The sequence below is a fragment of the Cyprinodon tularosa genome, unplaced genomic scaffold, assembly GCF_016077235.1.
Source record: "Cyprinodon tularosa strain WSP-4 unplaced genomic scaffold, ASM1607723v1 ctg352, whole genome shotgun sequence".
NCBI classification, from domain to species: Eukaryota; Metazoa; Chordata; class Actinopteri; order Cyprinodontiformes; family Cyprinodontidae; genus Cyprinodon; species Cyprinodon tularosa.
This window is the reverse complement of record NW_024039066.1, coordinates 956,089-983,229: the sequence shown is the minus strand read 5'-3', so window position 1 is coordinate 983,229 and position 27,141 is coordinate 956,089. Positions and strand designations below refer to the sequence as shown.

Below are 27,141 nucleotides of genomic sequence, written 5' to 3'. Positions count from 1 at the left end.
AAGCAGTACCTCCATGGACCCCTAGGGGTCGCGGTCCCCCTGTTGAAGACCCCTGCCCTAAAGGCTCCTCTAACGGACTATTTATGTGGTTCTACAGTCGGCCACAGGACCAGAACCGATGGGTTGATTTACCGGTGGCGGATGCTCCAGACAGGTGTGGAAGTGTTTGGGCTGGTTGGGTTTGACCCGTTTCAGTGGAACCCGGGACTCTCCGATCAGCTCGTTATGAGTCAACTTGTCCTCATCGCAGACGGTCAACCTGAGACAGGAAACATGGAGCCATTAACATGCTGATCTGGGTCAGAACAACACACCTGTTCTCATCACTCAGAAAGGATTGGTCAGGTGGTTCTGGTTTCGCTCATTAGTTTGGGTTCAGGGCAGGAGTCCAGTTTATTTAGTCTCATTGGTTTCCAGTGTGTGGTTCTCCTGAGAACTGGATCAGAACCTGTAACAGAACCAACCAGGGAAAAAACTACAGGAAGAGAGAACCCCACCAGAACCCGAAGGAGGGGGGAGGAGGAAGCAAACCCTGAAGGGACCAGGAAGTTAGAAACAGGAACAGGAAAGAACCAAACAAACGAATGAGAGGAAGGAGAACAAGAGGAGAACAGGAGGAGAACCAAAGGGGGACAAGAGGAGAACCAAAGGGGAACCAGGGGAGAACAGGAGGAGAACCAAAGGGGGACAAGAGGAGAACCAAAGGGGAACCAGGGGAGAACAGGAGGAGAACCAAAGGGGAACAAGAGGAGAACCAAAGGGGAACCAGGGGAGAACAGGAGGAGAACCAAAGGGGAACAAGAGGAGAACCAAAGGGGAACCAGGGGAGAACTAAAGGAGAACCAGGGGGAACTAAAGGAGAACCAGGGGAGAACAGGAGGAGAACCAAAGGGGAACAAGAGGAGAACCAAAGGGGAACCAAGGGAAAACTAAAGGAGAACCAGGGGAGAACCAAAGGAGAACCAGGGGAGAACCAAAGGAGAACCAGGGGAGAACTAAAGGAGAACCAGGGGAGAACCAGGGGGGAACTAAAGGAGAACCAGGGGAGAACTAAAGGTGAACCAGGGGAGAACTAAAGGAGAACCAGGGGAGAACCAGGGGGGAACTAAAGGAGAACCAGGGGAGAACACGAGACGAACCAAAGGGGAACAAGAGGAGAACCAAAGGGGAACAAGAGGAGAACCAAAGGGGAACCAGGGGAGAACCAAAGGAGAACCAGGGGAGAACCAAAGGAGAACCAGGGGGGAACTAAAGGAGAACCAGGGGGGAACTAAAGGAGAACCAGGGGGGAACTAAAGGAGAACCAGGGGATCTCATCTGTCAGAGAACCATCAGATCAGGTTCCTGTAGGGAATCCTGTTCTGGATCCAGTTAACCCTTTGCTGTCTCTGAATGTCATGGACATCATGGAACGTCATGGAGACGCCGCTCTGTCTCCGACTCACCGCAGCGTCTTCCTATGCATGTCCTCCTCCGTGATGCCGTAGTAGGTGAGCGTCTCATTCCAGACCGGATTCAGGGAATTCCGTATCGTCTTCGTCTTCAGCTTGTTGGCCTGAAACGCAGAGACAATCAGAGACAATCAGAGACAATCAGAGACACTGGTCCCTCATTCAGGAACAAATTCACTCTGAAATCTTTCATTCAGGATCAAACTCCTCATCCTCCATCTTCCTCCTGTCTCTGATCGTCTCTCAGGTAGGAACTCCTTCTCCTCCAGACTGATGAAGGAGTCTAGATCCATCAGTCAGCAGGTAGTTCCTCCCTAAATGACCTCATCTGTTCCTTAGAAGCAATCATCCATTCTATCAGGCTGCATCGTTCTATATTCTGCAGCTCTACAGTTCTAGATGCTAGAACTCTGGGTCCCTCCCCCTGCAGCTGGCAGCTGGACTGAGATGTTCTGGCTGCAGATGGAGCCTCAGCAGGAGTCCAGTCTGCAGACCTGCAGACCTTTAGACCTTCAGAGCTGCAGCCAGAGGAGGTTCTGTGGAGTTCAGACTCAGGAGATCCAGAAATGCTCTCCACACTTTTCAATCACTGACATCATAACCACAGACGGCGGCCACATAGAACCATCAGTACCCGTGGACTGGGACCCACTCACCTTACTGGCTCCTGGTAGCAGGTGCAGCTTCACGTAGGGATCGGCTAGTCCGTTGAAGTCCATCGGCTTCAGACCCTGAAACAACAAAACGGCAACCGGGTCAGTTGGAGCAACGTTCTGACAGGAAGGAGGGTCGATCTGACAGGAAGGAGGGTCGTTCTGACAGGAAGGATGGTCGATCCGACAGGAAGGAGGGTCGTTCCGACAGGAAGGAGGGTCGATCCGACAGGAAGGAGGGTCGATCCGACAGGAAGGAGGGTCGTTCCGACAGGAAGGAGGGTCGATCCGACAGGAAGGAGGGTCGATCCGACAGGAAGGAGGGTCGATCCGACAGGAAGGAGGGTCGTTCCGACAGGAAGGAGGATCGTTCCGACAGGAAGGAGGGTCGATCCGACAGGAAGGAGGGTCGATCCGACAGGAAGGAGGATCGTTCCGACAGGAAGGAGGGTCGATCCGACAGGAAGGAGGGTCGATCCGACAGGAAGGAGGATCGTTCCGACAGGAAGGAGGGTCGATCCGACAGGAAGGAGGGTCGTTTAGACAGGAAGGAGGGTCGATCCGACAGGAAGGAGGGTCGTTCCGACAGGAAGGAGGGTCATTCCGACAGGAAGGAGGGTCGTTTAGACAGGAAGGAGGGTCGATCCGACAGGAAGGAGGGTCGTTCCGACAGGAAGGAGGGTCATTCCGACAGGAAGGAGGGTCGTTCTCCAGCTGAGCCCGCAGCATGCTCCATCCACCTCTCTGGACCTAATCATCTCTAAAAGGCAGCGGCGGTTCTGGTCCACTGGAACCTTTGTCAGATCCATAATATCTCCATGGTCCATCCTCTGGATCACCAGCTTCTGATGGATCTACTTCTATCATAGATATAAAGGATGTAGAGTGTTAGCAAAGGCTCCTGGTTCCCTTAGAGAAGGTTCCCCACTGAGCATTGACTGGTTGGTCTAAACCATCGGAGACGATGCTGTTTTAATCCAGAAGTTCAGACATGAATCTAAACATGAGGGTGATGGGAAGGAGGCCTTTTTCCCTCAGTGGGAGGTTTCCTGTCCTGATCATGCAGCCCTGAGGACTGATGTTTGGCCCCTGAGGACTGATGTTTGGCCCCTGAGGACCCGCTGAGGCCCTCACTGCTAACAGAGCGTCTGCAGGAACGCGGCTTCCTTAATGGCTCAGAAACCAGGCCGTCTGCGTGTCGGAGTTAACCCAGATATGCCCCGCCCCCTAACGCAGACGCTCTGCTGCACCTCTCCACCATGTAGCTGAGCGCAGATAGGAGGCCCCTGATTGGTCAGATCTACATCCACTCTACTCTATGCATTTTTCCTGTTTGGTTCCTTACTGGCTGGCTTTGTTTGTCTGACCGCCATTTTGGAAAACGTCTGGTGAAGATGGAGCAGCTAGCAGAGCGAGGTGAGAACGCTGGGACCCTTTTTCCACCTGGATCCCCGCTCTTTTTGGCCCTCATGTCCCTCCGTGGTCTCACAAACTTGCCCCCACTTCCTCACCGCCTCGGCCGTATCTAGACCCACAGCTAGTTCCTGATTGGCCGTCTGGCGTCGTGGCGTGGAATAACAGCGCAGACCACGCTTCCATGTTGGACAGGAATTAATGCAACAAGAATATTGATGTTAGCCTGTTGCTGATGAAGCCAGAAATATTTCAGGCTGAGTCCCCCCCTCCCCCAGCTGTTTGATGCGCTGACATTAACGGCGTTGGAGGCGGAGCTGTCCCTGCAGACGCAGCAGCAGAACCTGTTTGGACCTGGGGGAGAAATCGCTGACATTCAAGGATCTTCCTGGAGACATCAGGAGAGGAAGAAGACGCCGCTGAGGGACAGCAGGAGCCAAATGATCTGCGACGCCGGAGGACATGAAGCCATCTCCTTCTCAGTGCTGAGATGGGAGCACTGGTTAAACTGGTCGGACTGAAACAGTTTCTGTGCAGCTCAGGATGATTAGAAGATGTCTGTAAAATTAAAACCTTGAAAATTAGAGTTTAATTCTTTGTAGAAAACAGTTGGAGAAGAAGGAACAGATGGGATCTCCTGAAGGTCTCCTCAGGGTTTGACATGCTGGTCCACCTGGAGACATTCAATCCAGTTCAGTTTATGTATAAAGCAGCCAGGAGACCCTGCTTCAGAGGATGAGGACAAATCCATGACATGGAAACGACTCGGTGACTCTGGATCTCTGATTCACATCATCTCAGGTCACTTTCCAGTTCAACCAGTTCATCCAGTCAGATGAAAGTTTTCTATCTAAGGAAAACCAGCTGATTGCATCGACTCATTGACTCTTCAGCAATCCCTCACACTAAGCATGCTTGTAGCGACAGTGGAGAGGAAAAACTCCCTTTGAACAGGAAGAATCCTTTTGGTTTTCAGCAGAACCCAGAAGGACCAGGCCGTCCAGTGGGGAGCAGGCAGAGGTGGAGCGATGGAGTCACCTGGTCGTCTCAGGTGTGTCTAGTTTAATCCTCTGAGCAGATTCAGTGGCTGCAGAACAAACACAGGACATGGAGATGACCTGGTGACCCCTCAGCTCCGCCTGTGGGAGTGGGTGGGGAGGGTTAAAGGTGAGACAGGAAGTCTCAGCTCCTCTTCTGATTTCGACCGTTGCGTAAAATATATAGAAATAATATGGTTCTGGTCCTTCTGGGTCAGAACTTTGTCTCCTCTTGTTTAGCAGGAAAGCCCCCCCCCCCCCCCCCCCCCCCCCTGCTCACCTTGGCCCTCAGCACGGTGCAGTGCAGCTCGCTGCAGCTCTGGTCGTATTTCAGCTCGAACTCCAGCGTCCCCAGAGCCGCTGAGGAGAAGCAGAGAGAAAGCAGCGGCGCATCAGTGGGCAGCAGAGCGGTCAGCGTTCACAGCCTGCCTGATGATCAGGAGCATGCAGGAGAACAGCTGAACCCCCACACAGCACGGGTCAACATGCTGAACGCTGTGGAACGACTCACCCACAGCATGGAGAAGAACGGGCTGATGTTCTCCCAGGGTTCTTATATAACATCAGCCTGATGACTCACACAGACCAGCAGCTTATTCCAGTAAACAGCTCCTAAATAAAGCTGCGTTACCCAACAACGTGTTTAGATGCTGCTGTAAACTGTCCAGGAGCTGGAGACCAGCCTCCATAACTCCCCTACTGGAAAACTGCTGTGGAGCCAGAAGGTCTGTTCTTCAGACTGCTGCAGGACCGGCCCTGTGGAGCCAGGAGGTCTGTTCTCCAGACTTCTGCAGGACCGGCCCTGTGGAGCCAGGAGGTCTGCCTCCTCTGGCTGCAGGCCATCAGGCCTCAACCTCCAGCTGAAACCACGGCTTCTTCCCACCTGCTCCACACCTGAGGGGACCCAGATCAGGTCTGGGTCCCCCTCTGATGCCTCAGCAGATAAACATCTCAGCTCGTCTGTAAATGCAGATTTCATCTCATTTCATTAGGTTCATATTAGCTCCTCATTAACGGCTCGTTTTCCTGTATTCAGTCACTTAAACAGAACCAACCTTAAACCGGCGGTTGGTTCTATAAACCCAGCGGTTGTTCTGCCCTCCAGCAGCCTGAGGCTCCAGAACCTTCTGGGTTTTTCCATCTGAGTCCAAAGCTCAGACATGCAGCAGTGATGAGCAGCGCTGCCGTTATCACGTCTCCATGTGGAGAGAAACCTCCTTTGTTTAATCCAGGGCGTCTTTTATGTTTGATCAAAGCGTTGGGCTCAGTTTCAGCAGCCAGGCTGTCAGACACTCTGCAGACACGTCCCTCAGCCTCCTGATCTGATCCTTCTGAAGCTTCTTATTCAGCCTGAGACACATCAGACCTCATCGTGTAAACGTTAGAAAGCTTCCATTAGTGTGAAGATCCGTCCATCACGATGGAGGGGGAGGAGCCTGGTTCTACCTGCTGCATCAGACGCTCTGACCCTGGAGACATGGAGGTCACCTGGGACTGCAGCTGAATTATTAATCTCATCGACATTAAGAGAGCTGAATTATTCAGGAGCTGCTCTGAGGGGATCCAGGGATTTAAATGAATACATTTTATGTCCGTATCTGATATCCAGGTCCTTCATGAAGCCTGTTTCAGTGGAAGTGGCCAAACTGGTCGTTATGTGGGTTTCCTGCCTGCTCGGACTTTAAAGGTCCAACGACAGGAAATATTTCAGCCACTCCTGGAAAAGCCGAAATGGCTGTTAAGAATTTAGCAGCTAATAAAACAGTATACAGCGCTTTTATTTTGAAGAGCTTTGCGCTGTAAAGCCATGGGGCGCTTATGAACATTTGAACCATTGGTTGAAAAGCTTCTGCTGCTTCATCTCTGATCCTCATTAAGGTCAGCCGTCCAGGAAAGTGAGTCCAGATGCTTCTGCTGCTCCTGTGTTCGATGCCAGAGAGCAGCTTTGCTATATTAGCTGTGATCAGCGGGTAAAAAGTAGTTCTATGTTGAAGTGAGAAAGTCCTCCTGAAAACATGGTCTGTGCAGTCAGTTCATCCAGATTACCATCCTGCCTTCAAAGATTATTCCTCTGTGGGAGCCGCTCAGACCCCCACATACCGGCGCTGCGCTGTCACTGGGAATCCCCAGCAGCAGCTGCCTCAGGCCCGCTCAACTCTTGGGGGTTTTCCCCTCCTGTTGGTGGCGGCTGGAAGTAGATGTTAGCATTTTTCAGGTCTGTGCTACAAACTGCAGGCAGCAGGATAATAAAAGCCAACATATTCTGCCGGCAGGTTTCTACATTTGAAGTTTATTTAGGCTAGATGCTGTAGGTCCTTTTGTTGCACCTTGATGTGCGTCAATCACAGACTGAATGTAAACCTGCTGCTTCTGCTGCTTAAAGCTCGTCAGGTGTGTTTACTGTTTTGTGAAATCTGAACCTAAAACTAACCATGCTGCTAGCTGAGCTAGACGCTAATGCATTTTAATGTGTTAATTATAAAATTTAAAAACAGAGACTGTTTCTCACTATGTGTGCTTGTGCGTCCTCGTGTCCTTGTGAAACGTCATCAGCCTCAGCCCTAGTTCTGTTCCAATTCACCAGAACAGCAGACCAAGAACAAAGTCCCCGGATGTTGTTCTGGCCCCTCCCTCTTTACCCAGCATGCATCAGAGCTGACTTGTCCGTTCTCCAGACATCCAGCTGTCCCAGCATGCACTGCAGCAGCAGCTTCCAGGTTAGCGCTCACAGAGCTCAGAGGATTAAGTTAAAAGTTCTCTTTTCTGTTGCTGTTGTTCAATAAAAGTACGTTTGAAGATCATTAGAGGCGAAAATATTATACTTTAAGCTTCACTATATGGAACATTTACTGATTTAGTGCGTAATTTGAAAGATGTTCCGATGTTGAGAGGACCGTGGCAACCAGCAGAGCTCTGAGGCTAACAGTGGCCAGGGCTAACGTTAGCCCTGGCCGCTGCAGACCGGCTAACGTTAGTCCGTCTGCAGCGGCCAGGGCTAACGTTAGTCCGTCTGCAGCGGCCAGGGCTAACGTTAGTCCGTCTGCAGCGGCCAGGGCTAACGTTACCCCGTCTGCAGCGGCCAGGGCTAACGTTAGCCCGTCTGGAGCGGCCAGGGCTAATGTTAGTCCGTCTGCAGCGGCCAGGGCTAACGTTAGTCCGTCTGCAGCGGCCAGGACTAACGTTACCCCGTATGCAGCGGCCGGGGCTAACGTTAGCCCGTCTGCAGCGGCCAGGGCTAACGTTAGTCCGTCTGCAGCGGCCAGGGCTAACGTTAGTCCGTCTGCAGCGGCCAGGGCTAACGTCAGTCCGTCTGCAGCGGCCGGGGCTAACGTTAGCCCGTCTGCAGCGGCCGGGGCTAACGTTAGCCCGTCTGCAGCGGCCGGGGCTAACGTTAGCCCGTCTGCAGCGGCCGGGGCTAATGTTAGCCTGTCTGCAGCGGCCAGGGCTAACGTTAGTCCGTCTGCAGCGGCCGGGGCTAACGTTAGCCCGTCTGCAGCGGCCGGGGCTAACGTTAGCCCGTCTGCAGCGGCCGGGGCTAATGTTAGCCCGTCTGCAGCGGCCAGGGCTAATGTTAGCCCGTCTGCAGCGGCCAGGGCTAACGTTAGTCCGTCTGCAGCAGCCCTCTCTCTGCATAGCCGTGTGTGAAGCACCGCTGGCTCTGATGGAGGTTTGATTGTTTTATTTGGCAAAATGTTCATTTGATTTGTGTTTATCTGACTGTGTTCATCATTATTCCTCCACTACATGTAAGAAGTCATAATTTATTATTATCTAGAGACTATTAATAGCAGGAGGTGAAATGCAGCTCCAGACTAGCTTTGAATGTGGTGATGTCATCAGTACGCTGCTGTTCTAATTGACCCAGATCTATGCTGCGTTCTCCCGTTCTCCCAGAGTCCAGACTTTCCTTGGATCTAGTCAGGAACAGACTTGGAGAGAACACGAGTCTGTACTCGTTTTCTTCTGAATTTAAAAGACGTTATCGTTCTCATTTCATTTCGGTGCCAAAATGGGACTGAAGAGTTAAATAAATTGAGTTCATTCGTTTAGCCATTAGCTTTGATTACCTAAACAGTAGCGAGCTAAAGGAAGCTAAGCCTCCATAGTTGTGACCATGAAGGAGTGACTGTGTTTGGGTTCAGCTCCATGAATCTGATGCTTCAGGTCTGATGACCTTCTCAGCTCAGAGGGTTTCAGGTTTCATCAGTGCAGAGCTGAAGGATCTGGTCACCATGCAGAGCAGATGTCTGATCCCTGCGCGTCTTCAGGCGTGCAGAGAACAACACAGACGCATCAAACAGACACATGCCAACAGCCAGGCTCACTGCAGTCGTCACTGTCGTCGCTGTTGATCTCCACCGACGTGTCCATGCTGCTGTTCTGAGAGCAGGAGCCCGCCCCGCCCCACCTGCTGTGGGCCCTCAGTGGCGACAGCAGGTGCGCCCCGCCCGCGGCGGACGCCGAGGGGGGGCTGAGGGCCACCGGCGAGGAGGAGGGGTTGGGAGAGAGGGGGCGGGTGGGAGAGGTGGGGGAGAGGCGGGGGAAGTAGGCAGAGATCTGCCTGATGGGTCTGATGGGCCCGGGGCAGACGTCTATGGCCATGTGTTCCTGGATGGAGATGCTGAGCTTCTTTCCTCTCTGCACCGTCATAGAGTCTGAAAAACAGACACAGTTCATCACCGTCCATGAGGGGAGGGGGTCCGTCTACACTGGAATACAGACCACTGAGACAGGCTAGATCTATGCTGACTAGATGAAGCATCTATGGTTCTGCTTTATATTTACATTAATGGGTTAAATGGTTCTATATGTGCATCAGTTTACCTAGAACTATAGAAAGTAGATCAGACAGCTGATCCAGACGCTGCTGCCTGCGTCCTCACTAGAACTATAGAAAGTAGATCAGACAGCTGATCCAGACGCTGCTGCCTGCGTCCTCACTAGAGCTATAGAAAGTAGATCAAAAATCACTGAATAGATCAGCAACTCAATCCATAACAGATCTGTTGTCTATGGATCTACTTCCCAGACAATTCAGATCTTCTAGTTCCAGCCTCCCCTTTCCACCCAGAACTAGAACCAAACATGGAGAAGCAGCATCTATGCTCCATGGATCTGGAACAAACTCCCAGCAGCATCTATGCTCCGTGGATCTGGAACAAACTCCCAGCAGCATCTATGCTCCGTGGATCTGGAACAAACTCCCAGCAGCATCTATGCTCCGTGGATCTGGAACAAACTCCCAGCAGCATCTATGCTCCGTGGATCTGGAACAAACTCCCAGCAGCATCTATGCTCCGTGGATCTGGAACAAACTCCCAGCAGCATCTATGCTCCGTGGATCTGGAACAAACTCCCAGCAGCATCTATGCTCCGTGGATCTGGAACAAACTCCCAGCAGCATCTATGCTCCGTGGATCTGGAACAAACTCCCAGCAGCATCTATGCTCCGTGGATCTGGAACAAACTCCCAGCAGCATCTATGCTCCGTGGATCTGGAACAAACTCCCAGCAGCATCTATGCTCCGTGGATCTGGAACAAACTCCCAGCAGCATCTATGCTCCGTGGATCTGGAACAAACTCCCAGCAGCATCTATGCTCCGTGGATCTGGAACAAACTCCCAGCAGCATCTATGCTCCGTGGATCTGGAACAAACTCCCAGCAGCATCTATGCTCCGTGGATCTGGAACAAACTCCCAGCAGCATCTATGCTCCGTGGATCTGGAACAAACTCCCAGCAGCATCTATGCTCCGTGGATCTGGAACAAACTCCCAGCAGCATCTATGCTCCGTGGATCTGGAACAAACTCCCAGCAGCATCTATGCTCCGTGGATCTGGAACAAACTCCCAGCAGCATCTATGCTCCGTGGATCTGGAACAAACTCCCAGCAGCATCTATGCTCCGTGGATCTGGAACAAACTCCCAGCAGCATCTATGCTCCGTGGATCTGGAACAAACTCCCAGCAGCATCTATGCTCCGTGGATCTGGAACAAACTCCCAGCAGCATCTATGCTCCGTGGATCTGGAACAAACTCCCAGCAGCATCTATGCTCCGTTGATCTGGAACAAACTCCCAGCAGCATCTATGCTCCATGGATCTGGAACAAACCCCCAGCCTGAGATCTTTGAAGTCACTAGTTTAGAGCTGCCATTTTCCCACCAATAGTTTCAACACTTGTTTTCCTTTCCGCTCCTTTAGTTCATCCGTGTTTCTGTTTCATTCCCGCTGCTCCAGAGTCCCGCCTACCTGTGTGACATCACTGGATCCAGCCAGAGCCTGGATCTGACTGTTTAAGCTATGATATGATTGATGGAGGCTGTTCTCTGCGTACGTAGCGGAGACTGGAGGAGTGGAAAACGACTTTCTCTGCAATCACTATCCTGGTAGATATATTAATATGTTTCAGCAGAGACAGAAGCAGCTGCAGATTTAAAACACATTTACTGGGAAAAGCAACATGAAATAAAATCTCTGAGAAATATTTTACATGAAGAAAGACGATATTTTAAAATCTACTTCAGCAAGACTCAGAAATCATTGTTTTAGAGCCGCTCACAGCCCAGAGTCAAAAAAAAGGAATATGAGAAACCTATAAACTCAAAGCCCAAATTATACAGTAAAAATCACTGAATTAATAAAACCTTTTATACCCAAACTTGGTCTGTTAAAGATACAAATAAAAATAAAATACTCTTAACTAGATTTAGCTGCTATAGTAATAATCACTGATAGATAGATAGATAGATAGATAGATAGATAGATAGATAGATAGATAGCTTCATGAGCTGAAAGCCTTAAATCCAACTAAAATCTCAGTCTAACCATCGTTATTCCTGGTCACCCATCATCACGGTGTGTCCACCTGCTCCTCACGCCGCCTGCCGAGGCCTCGCCACTTCCTGTCTCACCTTTAACCCTCCCCACCTGCTCCCACAGGCGGAGCTGAGGGGTCACCAGGTCATCTCCATGTCCTGTGTTTGTTCTGCAGCCACTGAATCTGCTCAGAGGATTAAACTAGACACACCTGAGACGACCAGGTGACTCCATCGCTCCACCTCTGCCTGCTCCCCACTGGACGGCCTGGTCCTTCTGGGTTCTGCTAAAAACCAAAAGGTTTCTTCCTGTTCAAAGGGAGTTTTTCCTCTCCACTGTCGCTACAAGCATGCTTAGTGTGAGGGATTGCTGAAGAGTCAATGAGTCGATGCAATCAGCTGGTTTTCCTTAGATAGAAAACTTTAATCTGACTGGATGATCTGGTGGATCTGGATCTATAAAGAGCTGTTATGATTAGAGAATAGAAATAAACTGAATAGTTTTCACTCAGGAGACGGATTCTGTTTATTAGTAGAGAAAACTCTGAAGTTGAATAAAGCTTGAATGTAGTGAAGCTCCTCAAAGGACCGCCTCTCTGCTGTCCATCCTGACAGCAGTAAACCAGCGGGAAGTAAAATGCCTGCAGCGTGCAGGAAGTCATTTATGTCTTTCTGTGGATTAGCAGAGATGTTTCATCACAGGAGGACCAGAGTGGAACCGCTTTGTTCCTGAAGCTGTCCGCAGCAATAAGCTAACATGTTAGCACCTGGAGGACGGTGGTTTTTACCACCAATCAGTCGACCTTTTGATCCAACATTTTCATCCAACATCAGAAATCAAAGGCTCCTATGAGCCTGTGTGGGAGGATGCCGGTTCAATTCCAGCCTCTTCCTGCCACATGCTGCTGAACCTCTGGGACAGTTGGATGTCTGAGTGATGGGGCTGCGGTGCGAAGGGTTCTGATTGGTCAATATGGCCGACCTGCAGCCGTTCCTCTGCTACGGTCTGGTTCTGACCCGGCTCAGAGATAACGACCGGCCCGCAGTCAGAGCGCCGATGGAGACGCTACAGAGAGAGCAGCTCTGACCTGATATGAGCTGAAGGAAAACACATGATTCCATAAAGTCGTGTGAAGGAACCTCATCGCCTGCATGTCTACAGCTCCCACAGCCTCAGCAGGCATCACAGAGGAAGCTGCTGATCTCCGCCGACATGAAGACGCTACAGGTCAGAGATAGAGGACCCACCACACCGCTGAGGGTCAACGAAGGACACAATCCTGTCCTTCTCACAGACCCAGAGCTGCAGTCACCCAGAGGCTCTGATCTGAAGGTCAGAACAAATCACACGTAGCTCTGATCGCTGTTGGAAAAACAGTCCTGCAAAACCTGGAAATAATTTAAAAACAACGTCCAGGCTACAAGGTCCTCAGCATCCAAGGTCCAGAACAGGAGGCATCCTTTAATAAAGCACAGCCTGAACCCTGTGGACTTCAGTAAACAATGGACTGAAGCAGATTAATGAGGCGCCTGAACCACAGAGAGAGGGAACCCAGAAGATGAAGGACCTGGAATGACCTGAGGACCTCTGAGCTGCAAAGGAACCATGAGTTTCTACAGGAGGGATCAGGAACCAGCAGCAGAACATTTCTCCACTGTGAGACAAATAAGGTCAATCAATCAGTAAATCCATCAAAGAGATGGCCTAGTGGTTAGAGCAGTGAACTTGTGCTCTGAGAGGGTTCCAATTACCTCCATTCTGGGTCCCTGAGCAAGACCCTTAACCCCACACTGCTCCTCTGGCGCCGTAAAGTGGCAGCCCAGTGCTCCCAAAGGGGATGGTTTAAATGCAGAGAAGGAATTTCTCCAATGTGAGATCAATAAAGTTCAATTGCTTCAGAAACGAAGAAGTTTCAGAAAGGAAGATTGGATATAGGCCTATAATTGACCAAGTCATCTGGGTCAAGAGACGCTTTCTTAAGTAAAGGTTTAATTCCAGCAACCTTAAAAGCCTTTGGTACATATCCCTGTAACAGAGATAGATTAATCACATCTAGAATGGAGGAGGAGATCAAAGGGAATACCTCCTTAAATAACCTGGTTGGAACTGCTCAAGGACACAGAGGAGAGAGAAAGTGAAGCAGATTCTTTAAACTGTATAACTGCTCTATCTGATAATGATCTGCTAAAATGTAACCTTCCTTTGGGGGAGGAGAACTCTGTTAAAGTAATCCTGAAGGTTATTAGAAAGTGGTCAGAGAGGACAGGGTTGTGAGGAAATACTGTTATTTCTTCACATTCTATGCCGTATGTCAGCACAAGATCCAAAGTATGAAGATGAGAATGTGTGGGACTATTCACATTTTGAACAAAGCCAATAGTGTCTAAGATAGCATTAAAGGCTGCTCTTAAGCTATCGCCTTCAATGTCAGCATGGATGTTAAAATCTCCCACTATGATGACCCTGTCAGTATTTAATACCAAATCAGAAAGGAACTCTGAAAACTCCTCTAAACATTCAGAGTAAGGACCTGGTGGACGATACAAAGTTACAAAAAGAAGAGGTTTTCTTGCCTTGAAATTTGGATCAGGGAAATTAAGGGTTAAATGTTTAAAAGAGTTGTAGGTATTAACTGTTTTGGGAGTAATCAGTAAGTCAGACTGGAAGATTGTTGCTACTCCTCCTCCTCGCCCAGAACTTCTGGGGATGTGAAAATTTTAATAGCTTGAAGGAGTTGCCTCGTTTATGCTCACATAATCCTCTTGCTGCAGCCAGGTTTCTGTAAGGCAACATAAGTCAATGTGATTATCACAAATCAAGTCATTAACTAGTAGACTTTTAGAGAAAAGAGATCTTATGTTAAACAGACCACATTTAATCGTTTTAACTTTTTCCCCAATTGGAGTTATTTTGATTTTAATTAGATTATCATGATTTACTCCTTTGGGAATATTTGCTAATTTATTAGATTTTGGTCGTGGGCAAGACACTGTCTGGATGGAGTAAAGAGTGGGTAACAGTAGAGAAGCTGCAGAGAGGTCTGTTAAACTAGGACTCTATAAGCATCTCCCTGAAATGAGTTTTTGGAACTTGGGATGAATGGGTTCCATTTAACGTGAGCACTCACTATTTTTCCATGTGTGATCGTATACTACTGAGAATTTCATAATCGTATCTTATGGCCGATTTATGGAATTGTCGCCGTATCCTGAACCTTTATCACGTGTTGTACTTCACATGGGGCCCAGATAATGTTACAGACCTGTTGTTGTGTTGGTACATCATAAAAAGGGGCGGGGCCCTCCGAATCAGACCAAAAGGATTGTCAATCATTAATGTAGCCCAGATTGTTTTCAGGACATCACCTAGACAACCAACGGTTGAATGACGACATGCGGCTAAACATGTCAGCGCAGTGTGACGACACTGCAGAAAGATAATCGGATATGTACTTGATATAAAGATTTAACTGATGTGATGCTTGTTTTTTTTTAAACTAAGCAGAATGTTTTTATTTTAATAACTGTTTAAACTTTTTTTAAATTCAAATTTTAATTTAAGAAAACTGCTATTATGTTATATTTGACTAAAGTGTTGGAGCGGTAAATTCTGTACCATTACAGCTTTACTACGTATCTGTAAAACTACTCTTGGTAGTTTGAATCTGTCAGCTCTTAGGCCCGGTCTAATTCCTGGAGGTTTACCACCTTACCTCCAGAACTATGAAAAATACCATTTTAGCTAAAAGAGGCAGAGAGCAGAAAGCATCAGGAGGACGGAGAAGGAAACCATATTAGCGTTAAAGCTAGCAGCTTCCAGGTGAATAACTGAAGCTATGGCAGCCTGGATCCTCTGAGTGTGAAATGTTGCCGTCTGATGACCCATCTACACACAGATGCAGCATCTCTATCTCTTTTGCTTCCTGCTGCACGTCTGAGAACAGAATGACTTTAGCAGAGGAGAGCTTCAGATGGATGCTTTTCATTTTCAGCAGCGAGATCGAAATTTCCAGCAGACTCCAGTTTATATGATTTTCTAAAACAGGCTGTAAACAACTCAGAGAGCTCTGCTGCACGTCCTTAAAAGATGCTCTACATGTTTCCTGTCGTTTCACATCCTTTGCTGTGAGGCAATTAAAGCTGGAGGCTGAAAACACAAACACTGACTTTAGACTAGTGAAACCTTAGACTAGTGAAACCTTAGACTAGTGAAACCTTAAACTAGAGAAACCTTAGACTAGTGAAACCTTAAACTAGTGAAACCTTAGACTAGTGAAACCTTGGACTACTGAAACCTTAGACTAGTGAAACCTTGGCTAGTGAAACCTTAGACTAGTGAAACCTTAAACTAGAGAAACCTTAGACTAGTGAAACCTTAGACTAGTGAAACCTTGGTCTAGTGAAACCTTAGACTAGTGAAACCTTAAACTAGAGAAACCTTAGACTAGTGAAACCTTAAACTAGTGAAACCTTGGACTAGTGAAAACTAGTGAAGCCTTAAACTAGTGAAACCTTAAACTAGTGAAACCTTAGACTAGTGAAAACTAGTGAAACCTTAGACTAGTGAAACCTTAAACTAGTGAAACCTTGGACTAGTGAAACCTTAGACTAGTGAAACCTTAAACTAGTGAAACCTTAGACTAGTGAAAACTAGTGAAACCTTAAACTAGTGAAACCTTAGACTAGTGAAAACTAGTGAAGCCTTAAACTAGTGAAACCTTGGACTAGTAAAACCTTAAAGTAGTGAAAACTAGATAAGCCTTAAACTAGTGAAACCTTAGACTAGTGAAAACTAGTGAAACCTTAAACTAGTGAAACCTTGGACTAGTAAAACCTTAAACTAGTGAAAACTAGTGAAGCCTTAAACTAGTGAAACCTTAGACTAGTGAAACCTTAAACTAGTGAAAACTAGTGAAACCTTAAACTAGTGAAACCTTGGACTAGTAAAACCTTAAACTAGTGAAAACTAGTGAAGCCTTAAACTAGTGAAACCTTAGACTAGTGAAAACTAGTGAAACCTTAAACTAATGAAACCTTAAACTAGTGAAAACTAGTGAAGCCTTAATCTAGTGAAACCTTAAACTAGTGAAAACTAGTGAAGCCTTAAACTAGTGAAACCTTAGACTACTGAAACCTTAGACTAGTGAAAACTAGTGAAACCTTAAACTAGTGAAACCTTGGACTAGTAAAACCTTAAACTAGTGAAAACTAGTGAAGCCTTAAACTAGTGAAACCTTAGACTACTGAAACCTTAGACTAGTGAAAACTAGTGAAACCTTAAACTAGTGAAACCTTGGACTAGTAAAACCTTAAACTAGTGAAAACTAGTGAAACCTTAAACTAGTGAAACCTTAGACTAGTAAAACCTTAAACTAGTGAAAACTAGTGAAGCCTTAAACTAGTGAAACCTTGGACTAGTGAAACCTTAGACTAGTGAAACCTTAAACTAGTGAAACCTTAGACTAGTGAAAACTAGTGAAACCTTAAACTAGTGAAACCTTAGACTAGTGAAAACTAGTGAAGCCTTAAACTAGTGAAACCTTGGACTAGTAAAACCTTAAAGTAGTGAAAACTAGATAAGCCTTAAACTAGTGAAACCTTAGACTAGTGAAAACTAGTGAAACCTTAAACTAGTGAAACCTTGGACTAGTAAAACCTTAAACTAGTGAAAACTAGTGAAGCCTTAAACTAGTGAAACCTTAGACTAGTGAAACCTTAAACTAGTGAAAACTAGTGAAACCTTAAACTAGTGAAACCTTGGACTAGTAAAACCTTAAACTAGTGAAAACTAGTGAAGCCTTAAACTAGTGAAACCTTAGACTAGTGAAAACTAGTGAAACCTTAAACTAATGAAACCTTAAACTAGTGAAAACTAGTGAAGCCTTAATCTAGTGAAACCTTAAACTAGTGAAAACTAGTGAAGCCTTAAACTAGTGAAACCTTAGACTACTGAAACCTTAGACTAGTGAAAACTAGTGAAACCTTAAACTAGTGAAACCTTGGACTAGTAAAACCTTAAACTAGTGAAAACTAGTGAAGCCTTAAACTAGTGAAACCTTAGACTACTGAAACCTTAGACTAGTGAAAACTAGTGAAACCTTAAACTAGTGAAACCTTGGACTAGTAAAACCTTAAACTAGTGAAAACTAGTGAAACCTTAAACTAGTGAAACCTTAGACTAGTAAAACCTTAAACTAGTGAAAACTAGTGAAGCCTTAAACTAGTGAAACCTTAGACTAGTGAAACATCCATCATTCATTCATCCATCCATCCATCCAACCATCCATCCATCCATCCATTCATCATCCATCCATCCATCATCCATCCATCATCCATCCATCCATCCATCATCCATCCATCTATATGCAGTTAGCCTAGCCTCGCTGCATGCAGTTAGCCTTAGCCTCGCTGCATGCAGTTAGCCTAGCCTAGCCTCGCTGCTTGCAATTAGCCTACCCTCGCTGCTTGCAGTTAGCCTAGCCTCACTGCATGCAGTTAGCCTAGCCTCGCTGCATGTAGTTAGCCTTAGCCTCGCTTCATGCAGTTAGCCTAGCCTAGCCTCGCTGCATGCAAATAACCTAGCCTCGCTGCATGCAGTTAGCCTAGCCTCGCTGCATGCAGTTAGCCTAGCCTCGCTGCTTGCACTTAGCCTAGCCTCGCTGCATGCAAATAACCTAGCCTCGCTGCTTGCAGTTAGCCTAGCCTCGCTGCATGCAGTTAGCCTAGCCTCGCTGCATGCAGTTAGCCTAGCCTCGCTGCTTGCACTTAGCCTAGCCTCGCTGCATGCAAATAACCTAGCCTCGCTGCTTGCAGTTAGCCTAGCCTCGCTGCTTGCACTTAGCCTAGCCTCGCTGCATGCAAATAACCTAGCCTCGCTGCTTGCAGTTAGCCTAGCCTCGCTGCATGCAGTTAGCCTAGCCTCGCTGCAAACAGTTCGCCTAGCCTTGGAGCTAAACCAGGTCCTGGAAAAGGACCGGGTGAACCGTCTCCATCTGTCTTTGGTCTGATGATTCATGTTGATGTTCAGCTGATCAGGTCCAAACGGTTTCATCTTCAGCTTCTATTAGTTTGTTTTAATGGATTTCACTTTTGGGACTGGACCTGTCAATCAGCCTCACTACGATGGTGACGACACTTCCTGCTCTCCTGTACTTCTCTATTTCAGAGGAACTACTGCGCATGGAGCACTTTTAACCAGAGTCTAATAACTGACTTAAACAGCATAAAAAGCAGCTTTTTCTCAACCGTAAAGGAAAGGCGGCCTGCATCTGGTTGACATCAGATCAGACCGTGCCGCCTTGTTCTGAGAGACCTGACGCTTTCTGAGTTCCCCCCTGGCAGCAGATGGCGGAACTGCAACAGTAAAGATGACAGAAGGCGAGACTACAAAAGGGCTGCATTTCCCTGCAGTAATGATTGATCTTCCCATTTTCAAAATCATGGTGACTGTATATTTAGAGCCTTTTTGTTGCATCAGGGCTGCTTCAGCTTCGTGCCAGAGGCCTGGAGTCGTCTTTAATTCAGGTGGGAGTTCTCATTTATTCTCCCACATGAAAGCCAGAGTTGGGGCTGGTCCAACCACTGATATGCTGCCGCACTGGGATTACTGGTGCAACCTTGGCTGAGCGGAATATGTTAATGAAATCTTTCTTCCTCTGAGTCCTCCCCCACTCTTCTCCTTGTTTCCTGTCCCTCTGCTGCTGCTGTTTCTGTCTCCTGTTGTCCTCCCTGCTGGTGGATCTGAAACGGCCCCCATGTTGCTCTCACCTCTCAGAGGAGGGGTGACTCTCTGGTCAGTGTCTGCTGTCACTCTGAATCCTCTGATGATGCCGACCGACAGGTGAGACGTTGGTTAGTGGGTGAAAGGAGCAGATGATGCCTCCTGATCCCAGTTTGGATCATCAGGCCAAAGACGGCCGGTTAAACAATTCTATTCAGTTTATTTCTATAGCGCCAATTCACATCATGTCATCTCAGGTCACTTTATAGATCCAGATCAACCAGATCATCCAGTCAGATTGATTCAAAGTTTTCTATCTAAGGAAAACCAGCTGATTGCATCGACTCATTGACTCTTCAGCAATCCCTCACACTAAGCATGCTTGTAGCGACAGTGGAGAGGAAAAACTCCCTTTGAACAGGAAGAAACCTCCAGCAGAACCAGGCTCAGTGTGAGCGGCCATCTGCTGAGGCCGAATGGGGTTCAAGGAGACAGAAGCAGACATAGAAAAAGAAGCATAGATACAAAAGGCAACTGTCAACCAGCTCCACAGGCGGCCCCGTCCAGGAAACACACAGCCAGGCAGACGAGCTCCGAGCCAGCTCCCATGTCAGAGGATGAAGAGAGCACATCCAGTTAGTCACAGTCAGAGAAACAGGACTACACTGAAAAACAGGCCAAGCTCCAACATCTAGAAACAAAGGTGTTGATGGCAGCAGCACAGCTGATATTTCTCTCCAGGATGGAGTCACAGCCAAACAGGAACAGACCAGATGAAGCTACTATGAGAAAAAGCAGAGAGAGCAGAACGTTAGAGATTGAACTAACAGATTCTGCAGAGAGGGGGAGAATAGAGATAGAATGAAGCAGAATGATGAAAAAGGGGTCCCTATGTCCTCCAGCAGTCTAAGCCTATAGCAGCAGAACTATAGAGATAGCTCAGGATAACCTGAGCCACTCTAACTAGAAGCTTTATCAAAAAGGAAAGTTTTAAGCTTAGCCTTAAAAGTAGACAGGGTGTCTGCCTCACGGACTAAAACTGGTAGTTGGTTCCACAGGAGAGGAGCCTGAGATAAACCAATCGTAGATAGAGGAGTCTTATTTTTAATAAGATCGATCTTATTTGTGTATTTATTGATCAGGAAGGCCAGCTCTGTGATTGGATGCCCTCTGGACTCCGTGCAGGAGGTGGAAAACAGACGGATCCTAACATCTCTGTTGGAAAATGCCCCCCCCCCCCCCCCCGCATGCATTAAGCTGGTGCTGAACTGGAGAGCTCCTTCAGTGACAGACTGCTGCACCGTAAACGCACCAGGGAGCGTTATCACAGATCCTTCATCTTTATAACCACCACTGTTCCCATCAACCTCAACCAGTTCTTCCATTCATGCTGATTCTGCTCAGTTTCTACCTTAGTCAGTTAAATAACCTGCTGCTGTCATTCTGCACATCTCTGATGTTGCTGCTATTTTCAAGTATCCATTACTGGAACAATGTTCATAGCTAAATATTGGTTATTTATTCTCCAGGTGCACATTTTTAAATTGTGCACCTGGAGATGGAGTAAAGAGTGGGTAACAGTAGAGAAGCTGCAGAGAGGTCTGTTAAACTAGGACACTGCTTCCTGGTCTGCACCCTGGGGGGTCAGGGTTCTGGAGGACTAATAAATGTGGCCAGATTCCTAGAAAGAAGAGCTGCACCATCCAAAGTGGGATGGATGCCGTCTCCGAATCAGACCAGGCTTTCCCCAAAAGGATTGCCAATTATTAATGTAGCCCACGTTGTTTTCAGGACACCACCTAGACGACCAGCGGTTGAATGACGACATGCGGCTAAACATGTCATCACTGGTCAGATCAGGGAGGGGACCAGAGAAAATTACCGAGTCCCACATTGTTTTGGCAAACTTACACACCGAAGCAACACTACGTCATTATCTACATCTGTGCTCCATTTTTCCTCTAATTACCATTAAAGTTAAACAATCAGACTCATGCAGAGGAAGAGCGGAAAAGTTCAGCTTTAAATTCTCATGGTTTTTCATGTTACAAAGTGATCTAAGTCCAGTTATCCTTAGAAGCAATGGAGCTGCAGACCACTGATCAATCTGAGGAAAACTGGGATTCTGAATCAAAATGGCTTCATTTTAACTGGTCTCAAAATAAAACCTGAAACTGGTGGGAGACCAACTGACTGCAGTTTCTTTATTCCCACAGATCATCCTCTAGAACCGAGAGAAATGTCTACCACTCATAGACAGGTGAACCTGATCCTGTTTTCTTTCTGTGGTTTGTTGAAGATGAGATCTACAGAAAACCAAAGTGACACAAACATAAACTTAGGGCTTAAAGTTATAGGGAAGCGGCTGTTCCAACTCGTTTCTAACGAGTGGTGCCCGACTTTACACGAGTGAATAAATAGAATGTGATTGGTTGATTATCAAGGGGGCGGGATTGTTGTAGCGGAAGGTTAGCAAGCTATTTGGTTGTTGCCGGTTGGTCGGTGTGTGGCTGGTTTGGTGTAGAAGGCTTCCAGCTGTACATGTTTGAGCCCTTGCCTCGCAACGCTGTCAGTTCTGTTAGCTCTACGCCTGCCGAAGACACAGACGTCCATCCCCGTGAACACTGGGACGCAACTCAATGGGAAAGGAAAGGATTCTGATTTCAACCGTTGCGTATATTAGCTGCGACACATGAATCAAGATGCTATGACCGAAAACATTTGATTGACAGATGACCGTTGATATATCATTGGCTGAATTTAGGTGTTCACGGGGATGGACGTCTGTGTCTTCAGCAGGCGTAGAGCTAACAGAACTGGCAGCGTTGCGAGGCAAGGGCTCAAACATGTACGGCTGGAAGCCTTCTACACCAAACCAAGCTTCTGCAGCCCTGCCGTCCTCTTCCACGACATCTTCGTCCCCGCTTTCCTCCTCTAAATAATAAATGGATGACGGAGGAGACTCACGACCTCCGACACTAAACTCTCCTCCTCTTGCATGTTTCCGCTGTCCATCGCGTTCCTTGACAGCGTCGTTTCTAAGTCCCCAATTTAGTGCTACTTGGTCCCAGTGGAATTTCCCATTGGGAACCTGCTAGCGCTAAGTTGCTAACTGGTTAGCAAGATGCTTCAGACAAACCGGCCACAACCAAACTTATTGTCAACCTTCCGCCACAACAACCCCACCCCCTTGATAAACAACAAATCGCATTTGTGTAAAGTCGGGCACCACTCTGGAAAATTTGGAAATTCAACATTTGTAACATCCGCTTCCCTACGACTTTAAACAGTTCCAGAGTTTTGCTCTGAGATGGTTAGTGGTACTTTTGTATCTTTTGGTTTTTGTTGGTGGTAAACCTAAAAGCCTTAAAGAAGAACCCGTCCTGTTCTCAACAGAGGATGCCCCATGTTTCTCAGCACCTCTGGTTGTAGACGGCTTGTTCACCGTCTACAACCCCTCATCCAACGCCGGACGACACACAGTTCACCCGTGAGGGTTCCCCAAAGACTGGCCGTGGCGCTGCGTGTTTTGGCTTCGGGTGCAAACCAACAGACCATCGCTCGGAGCTACAAACTAGCGTCCTGCACGGTGTCTGGGATAGAGTCCGAGGTGAGCCAGGCGCTGTGGGCGGAGCTACAGCCAGAGTTTCTGCCATTAGGGACCAAACAGGAAATACGCATAGAGTAGAGCGGATGTAGAACTGACCAATCAGAGGCCTCCTGTCTGCGGTCACCTACAATTTTAGAAGAGCACCAGAGTGTCTGCGGAAGGGGCGGGGCATATCTGCTTTAACTGCGACTCGCACGCAGACCGCCTGGTTGTTTCTGAGCATAGACCAGGCTTTAGGTCTGCAGACCTGCTGATGGTCCTCTGCCCAAAGCTGGAGATGTTCTTCAGACCCCTCCACACATCTCTGCCATTTTTCTATGCCAGTTGTTCTTCCATCTTCCTCCTATAGTCCTTCTTTGCCGCCCTGATCCTCCATTGGAGCCTCGCTGGACGCTTCGCTGTTCTCCGTCTCCTGAGCTGAGGGCTCTCTTCTTCTGGTTAGGACTTTCAGCTCAGGAGTCATCCAGCGCTGGTTGAAGCTCCGTAGCTGTGGCGTGGGCACCGTGCTCTCCACAGTGAAGGTCATGTAGTCAGGCTGATGATGTCATCACCATGAAAGCTTTGGAACATGCTCCAGTCTGCGGTTCTGAAACAATCATCTGACCAAACATCATGCTAACAGCCAGGCTACTTTTAGCTTCACTTTGAACAAATTCTTGTTCCTAATAAAGTGGTTTAGAGGAACTGTTAGTTTATCACCACCGCAGCGAGGCGGGGGAGGGGGTGTCAGCCCCTCTAACCAGGGAAGCTTTTATCTACGATCTCAGCATGCAGATATTCTGCATAGATTTAGATCCTGTGGAACAATCAGAAAATGTTCCTGCGGAGCAGCAACCAGGTTAGAAAGTAGATCTTCTGAAAGAACCTTCATCCTCCCCACTGATGTTGGAGCGGTTCTGGGAACCATCAGGCTGCGTTCAGACGTTGCACCTGGTTTTACTCAGGGAGCATTTTTACCTTTCATTCAGTCCGTTGGTTCCAGGAACCGTAGAGCTTTTACCCAAACAATCAAAGCTGTTCTGGTTCCTACAGATAACCGACTCTAAAGCTCTAATAATCTGTTTCTCTGCCAGGATTCCCAGTTTTAACCTCAGTGAACGATGATATATTCTCTCATTTAAACAGAGGAAGCTGCATAAACTGGATCCAGTAAAACACTGGAGACTCTGCTGAGCGAAAGCTGCAGTGAATGTAAAACAGCAGAGGCAGGAATCTCCATCAAACAGGGAGAAAAGTCATGCAAATATCACTGCATGGGTTTAAATGCACTTTTTAAAGCTGATCGGAACCAAGAAGACATTAAAATCTGACTGAACCCAAAGCGACTGAGCGGAGGATGAGAGGAGCAGCAATTCCTACCTTTGATTGTGGGAGTGGAGGAGATTCCTGTAGAAACAAGTGGACGAAGAGTCTGCACTAACAGGTGGTGAGACGGGCAGCGAGCATCTGAGGAGTTAGGAGGAGGAGGAGGAGGAGGAGGAGGAGGAGGAGGAGGAGGAGGAGGAGGAGGAGGTAGATCTCCCTGTGACAGATCCAGAGTTTTTCCACCTCGCTGCTCCGGTTTTCCCTCCGATTCCAGAATGTTTAATATTTCCTCTCAGAGCTTCACGTTCATCTGAAGTGTCAACAGCGATGAAGCTCTTCCTTTAATCACACTACACATGTATTAGATTAACTCACCTCCCCCCTCTCCCCCCTCTCCCCCCTCTCCCCCCTCAGGCTGCAGATTGTGTGTGTGTGGGGGGGGGGGGGGGGGGGGGGGGGGGGGGATAATGTGCCAACAGCAGCATCTGTCTTTCTGCTTCTCTCTGTATAATTTGGCTTTAATGATGCCTAATGATACATGTGTGGATCCAACACACAGGAAGGGAGATCTGACCTCCTCCTCCTCCTCCTCCTCCTCCTCGGTGGTCAGAGACGGAGGGGTCCCTGGGGTGATGGAACCCCTTTTTAAATCCATCCTCCTCCTCCTCCTCTGCAGATCATCCGCCCACTCACAGCAGTTCTTTCTCTTCTCCATCCAAACTCCTCTGCTCTCCTGCTTCTTCTCCTCACCTGATCAACAGAGTGAGACCAGAACCAGGACAGTACCATCGATACCATGGACCACCCGGAGGAGATGTTCACCACATCATCTCCTGCTGCTCCTGCAGTGGACATCTTCTCCTCAGCATGTTTGGAGCTGAGGAGCTGAAGGGTGGAAGCTGCCTACAGCCTGCAGACCTTCAGGTCCACCAGGAAACAGAAGCTCTGTTCACAGAAGAAGAGCAGCTCCTGCTTCCAGCAGGAGGCGCAGACCTTCAGGTCCACCAGGAAACAGAACGCTCTGTTCACAGCAGAAGAGCAGCTCCTGCTTCCAGCAGGAGGCGCAGACCTTCATGAAACACCTAAAGAATGTTTGAATGGAAGACATCTTGATCCGGAGGAGATGATGGAGGTCAAGCTAAACTCCCAGCAGAACCGTTCCTTCACTGATCCTTCAGCATCTGCTGCAGGAGGAGGAGGAGATGATGGAGGAGGAAGGAGTTTAATGCAGCAGCTTGGAGCAGCTGCATCAAACTCCTCCTCCCCCTGGAGGACAATGAGATGGGAGAGAAGGAGGTGAGAGCAGAAGCTAAAAATGTTTTATAGCCTGAATCAACAGCATGTCATAAAGGATGAACATCAGCAGCAATCTCCTCCTGCTGGTGACAGGAGGAGGTGCATTACTCCTCTGAGATCTTTGAGAGTCTGCAGGTGGTGGAACCTCCCACTGTGGCTCAGAGCCTCCGTCACTAGAGAACCTCCTCTGCTTAGTGTGAGGGATTGCTGAAGAGTCAACAAGTCGATGCAATCAGCTGGTTTTCCTTAGATAGAAAACTTTGAATCAATCTGACTGGATGATCTGGTTGATCTGGATCTATAAGGTGACCTGAAATGACATGATGTGAATTGGAGCTATAGAAATAAACTGAATAGAATGAATAAATGAATTAAACATAAAGTAGAAGGAAGATAAAAACAAGATAAAAGCAGGAAGAAAGTAGAACATCTGGATCAGAATCTTAAACTAACGATTCCTCAGTTAACAGTTTATCAGTCAAAAGCAGCTTTAAACTAATTAGTTATTTAAACTAATTAGTTATTTAAACTAATTAGTTATTTAAACTAATTAGTTTAAAGATCTCAGGCTTTCAGATCTTTTCCAGCCTGATGGGAGTTTGTTCCAGATCCATGGAGCATAGATGCTGCTTCTCCATGTTTGGTTCCAGTTCTGGGTGGACAGAGTGGGCTGGAACTAGAAGATCTGAATCGTCTGGGAAGTAGATCCACAGACAACAGATCTGCTATGGACGGAGGTACTGATCTATTCAGTGATTTCTAGACTAACAAAGGGATTTTAAAGTCTATTCTCTGAGCTACAGGGAGCCATAGGAAGGACTTCAGAGCAGGGCTGATGTGATCTACTTTCTATAGCTCTAGTGAGGACGCAAGCAGCGGCGTCTGGATCAGCTGTCTGATCTACTTTCTATAGCTCTAGTGAGGACGCAGGCAGCAGCATCTGGATCAGCTGTCTGATCTACTTTCTATAGTTCTAGTGAGGACGCAGGCAGCAGCGTCTGGATCAGCTGTCTGATCTACTTTCTATAGCTCTAGTGAGGACGCAGGCAGCAGCATCTGGATCAGCTGTCTGATCTACTTTCTATAGTTCTAGTGAGGACACAGGCAGCAGCGTCTGGATCAGCTGTCTGATCTACTTTCTATAGTTCTAGTGAGGACGCAGGCAGCAGCGTCTGGATCAGCTGTCTGATCTACTTTCTATAGCTCTAGTGAGGACGCAGGCAGCAGCATCTGGATCAGCTGTCTGATCTACTTTCTATAGTTCTAGTGAGGACGCAGGCAGCAGCGTCTGGATCAGCTGTCTGATCTACTTTCTATAGTTCTAGTGAGGACGCAGGCAGCAGCGTCTGGATCAGCTGTCTGATCTACTTTCTATAGTTCTAGTGAGGACGCAGGCAGCAGCCTCTGGATCAGCTGTCTGATCTACTTTCTATAGTTCTAGTGAGGACGCAGGCAGCAGCGTCTGGATCAGCTGTCTGATCTACTTTCTATAGTTCTAGTGAGGACGCAGGCAGCAGCGTCTGGATCAGCTGTCTGATCTACTTTCTATAGTTCTAGTGAGGACGCAGGCAGCAGCATCTGGATCAGCTGTCTGATCTACTTTCTATAGTTCTAGTGAGGACGCAGGCAGCAGCGCCTGGATCAGCTGTCTGATCTACTTTCTATAGTTCTAGTGAGGACGCAGGCAGCAGCGCCTGGAACAGCTGTCTGATCTACTTTCTATAGTTCTAGTGAGGACGCAGGCAGCAGCGCCTGGATCAGCTGTCTGATCTACTTTCTATAGTTCTAGTGAGGACGCAGGCAGCAGCGTCTGGATCAGCTGTCTGATCTACTTTCTA

General features: G+C 47.8%; 1 protein-coding gene across 2 annotated transcripts in view; it reads right to left on the bottom strand.

The window, feature by feature from the left end:
- Positions 1 to 24,179, bottom strand: part of doc2a (double C2-like domains, alpha) — a 41,708-nt gene extending 17,529 nt beyond the window's left edge. The window contains exons 1-6 of one of the 2 annotated variants that reach the window (XM_038295226.1): positions 24,062 to 24,179; positions 8,880 to 9,209; positions 4,835 to 4,914; positions 2,108 to 2,182; positions 1,446 to 1,555; positions 133 to 259 (exon numbers count right to left, since the gene is read on the bottom strand). In XM_038295226.1, coding sequence (XP_038151154.1) covers positions 133 to 259; positions 1,446 to 1,555; positions 2,108 to 2,182; positions 4,835 to 4,914; positions 8,880 to 9,204 — 717 coding nt within the window. In that variant the 5' untranslated portion in view covers positions 9,205 to 9,209; positions 24,062 to 24,179. Of the gene's footprint in view, positions 1 to 132; positions 260 to 1,445; positions 1,556 to 2,107; positions 2,183 to 4,834; positions 4,915 to 8,785; positions 9,210 to 24,061 lie in introns of those variants that run through there. The other variant, XM_038295227.1, reaches the window with a different exon arrangement.
- Positions 24,180 to 27,141: the final 2,962 nt, after the last annotated feature.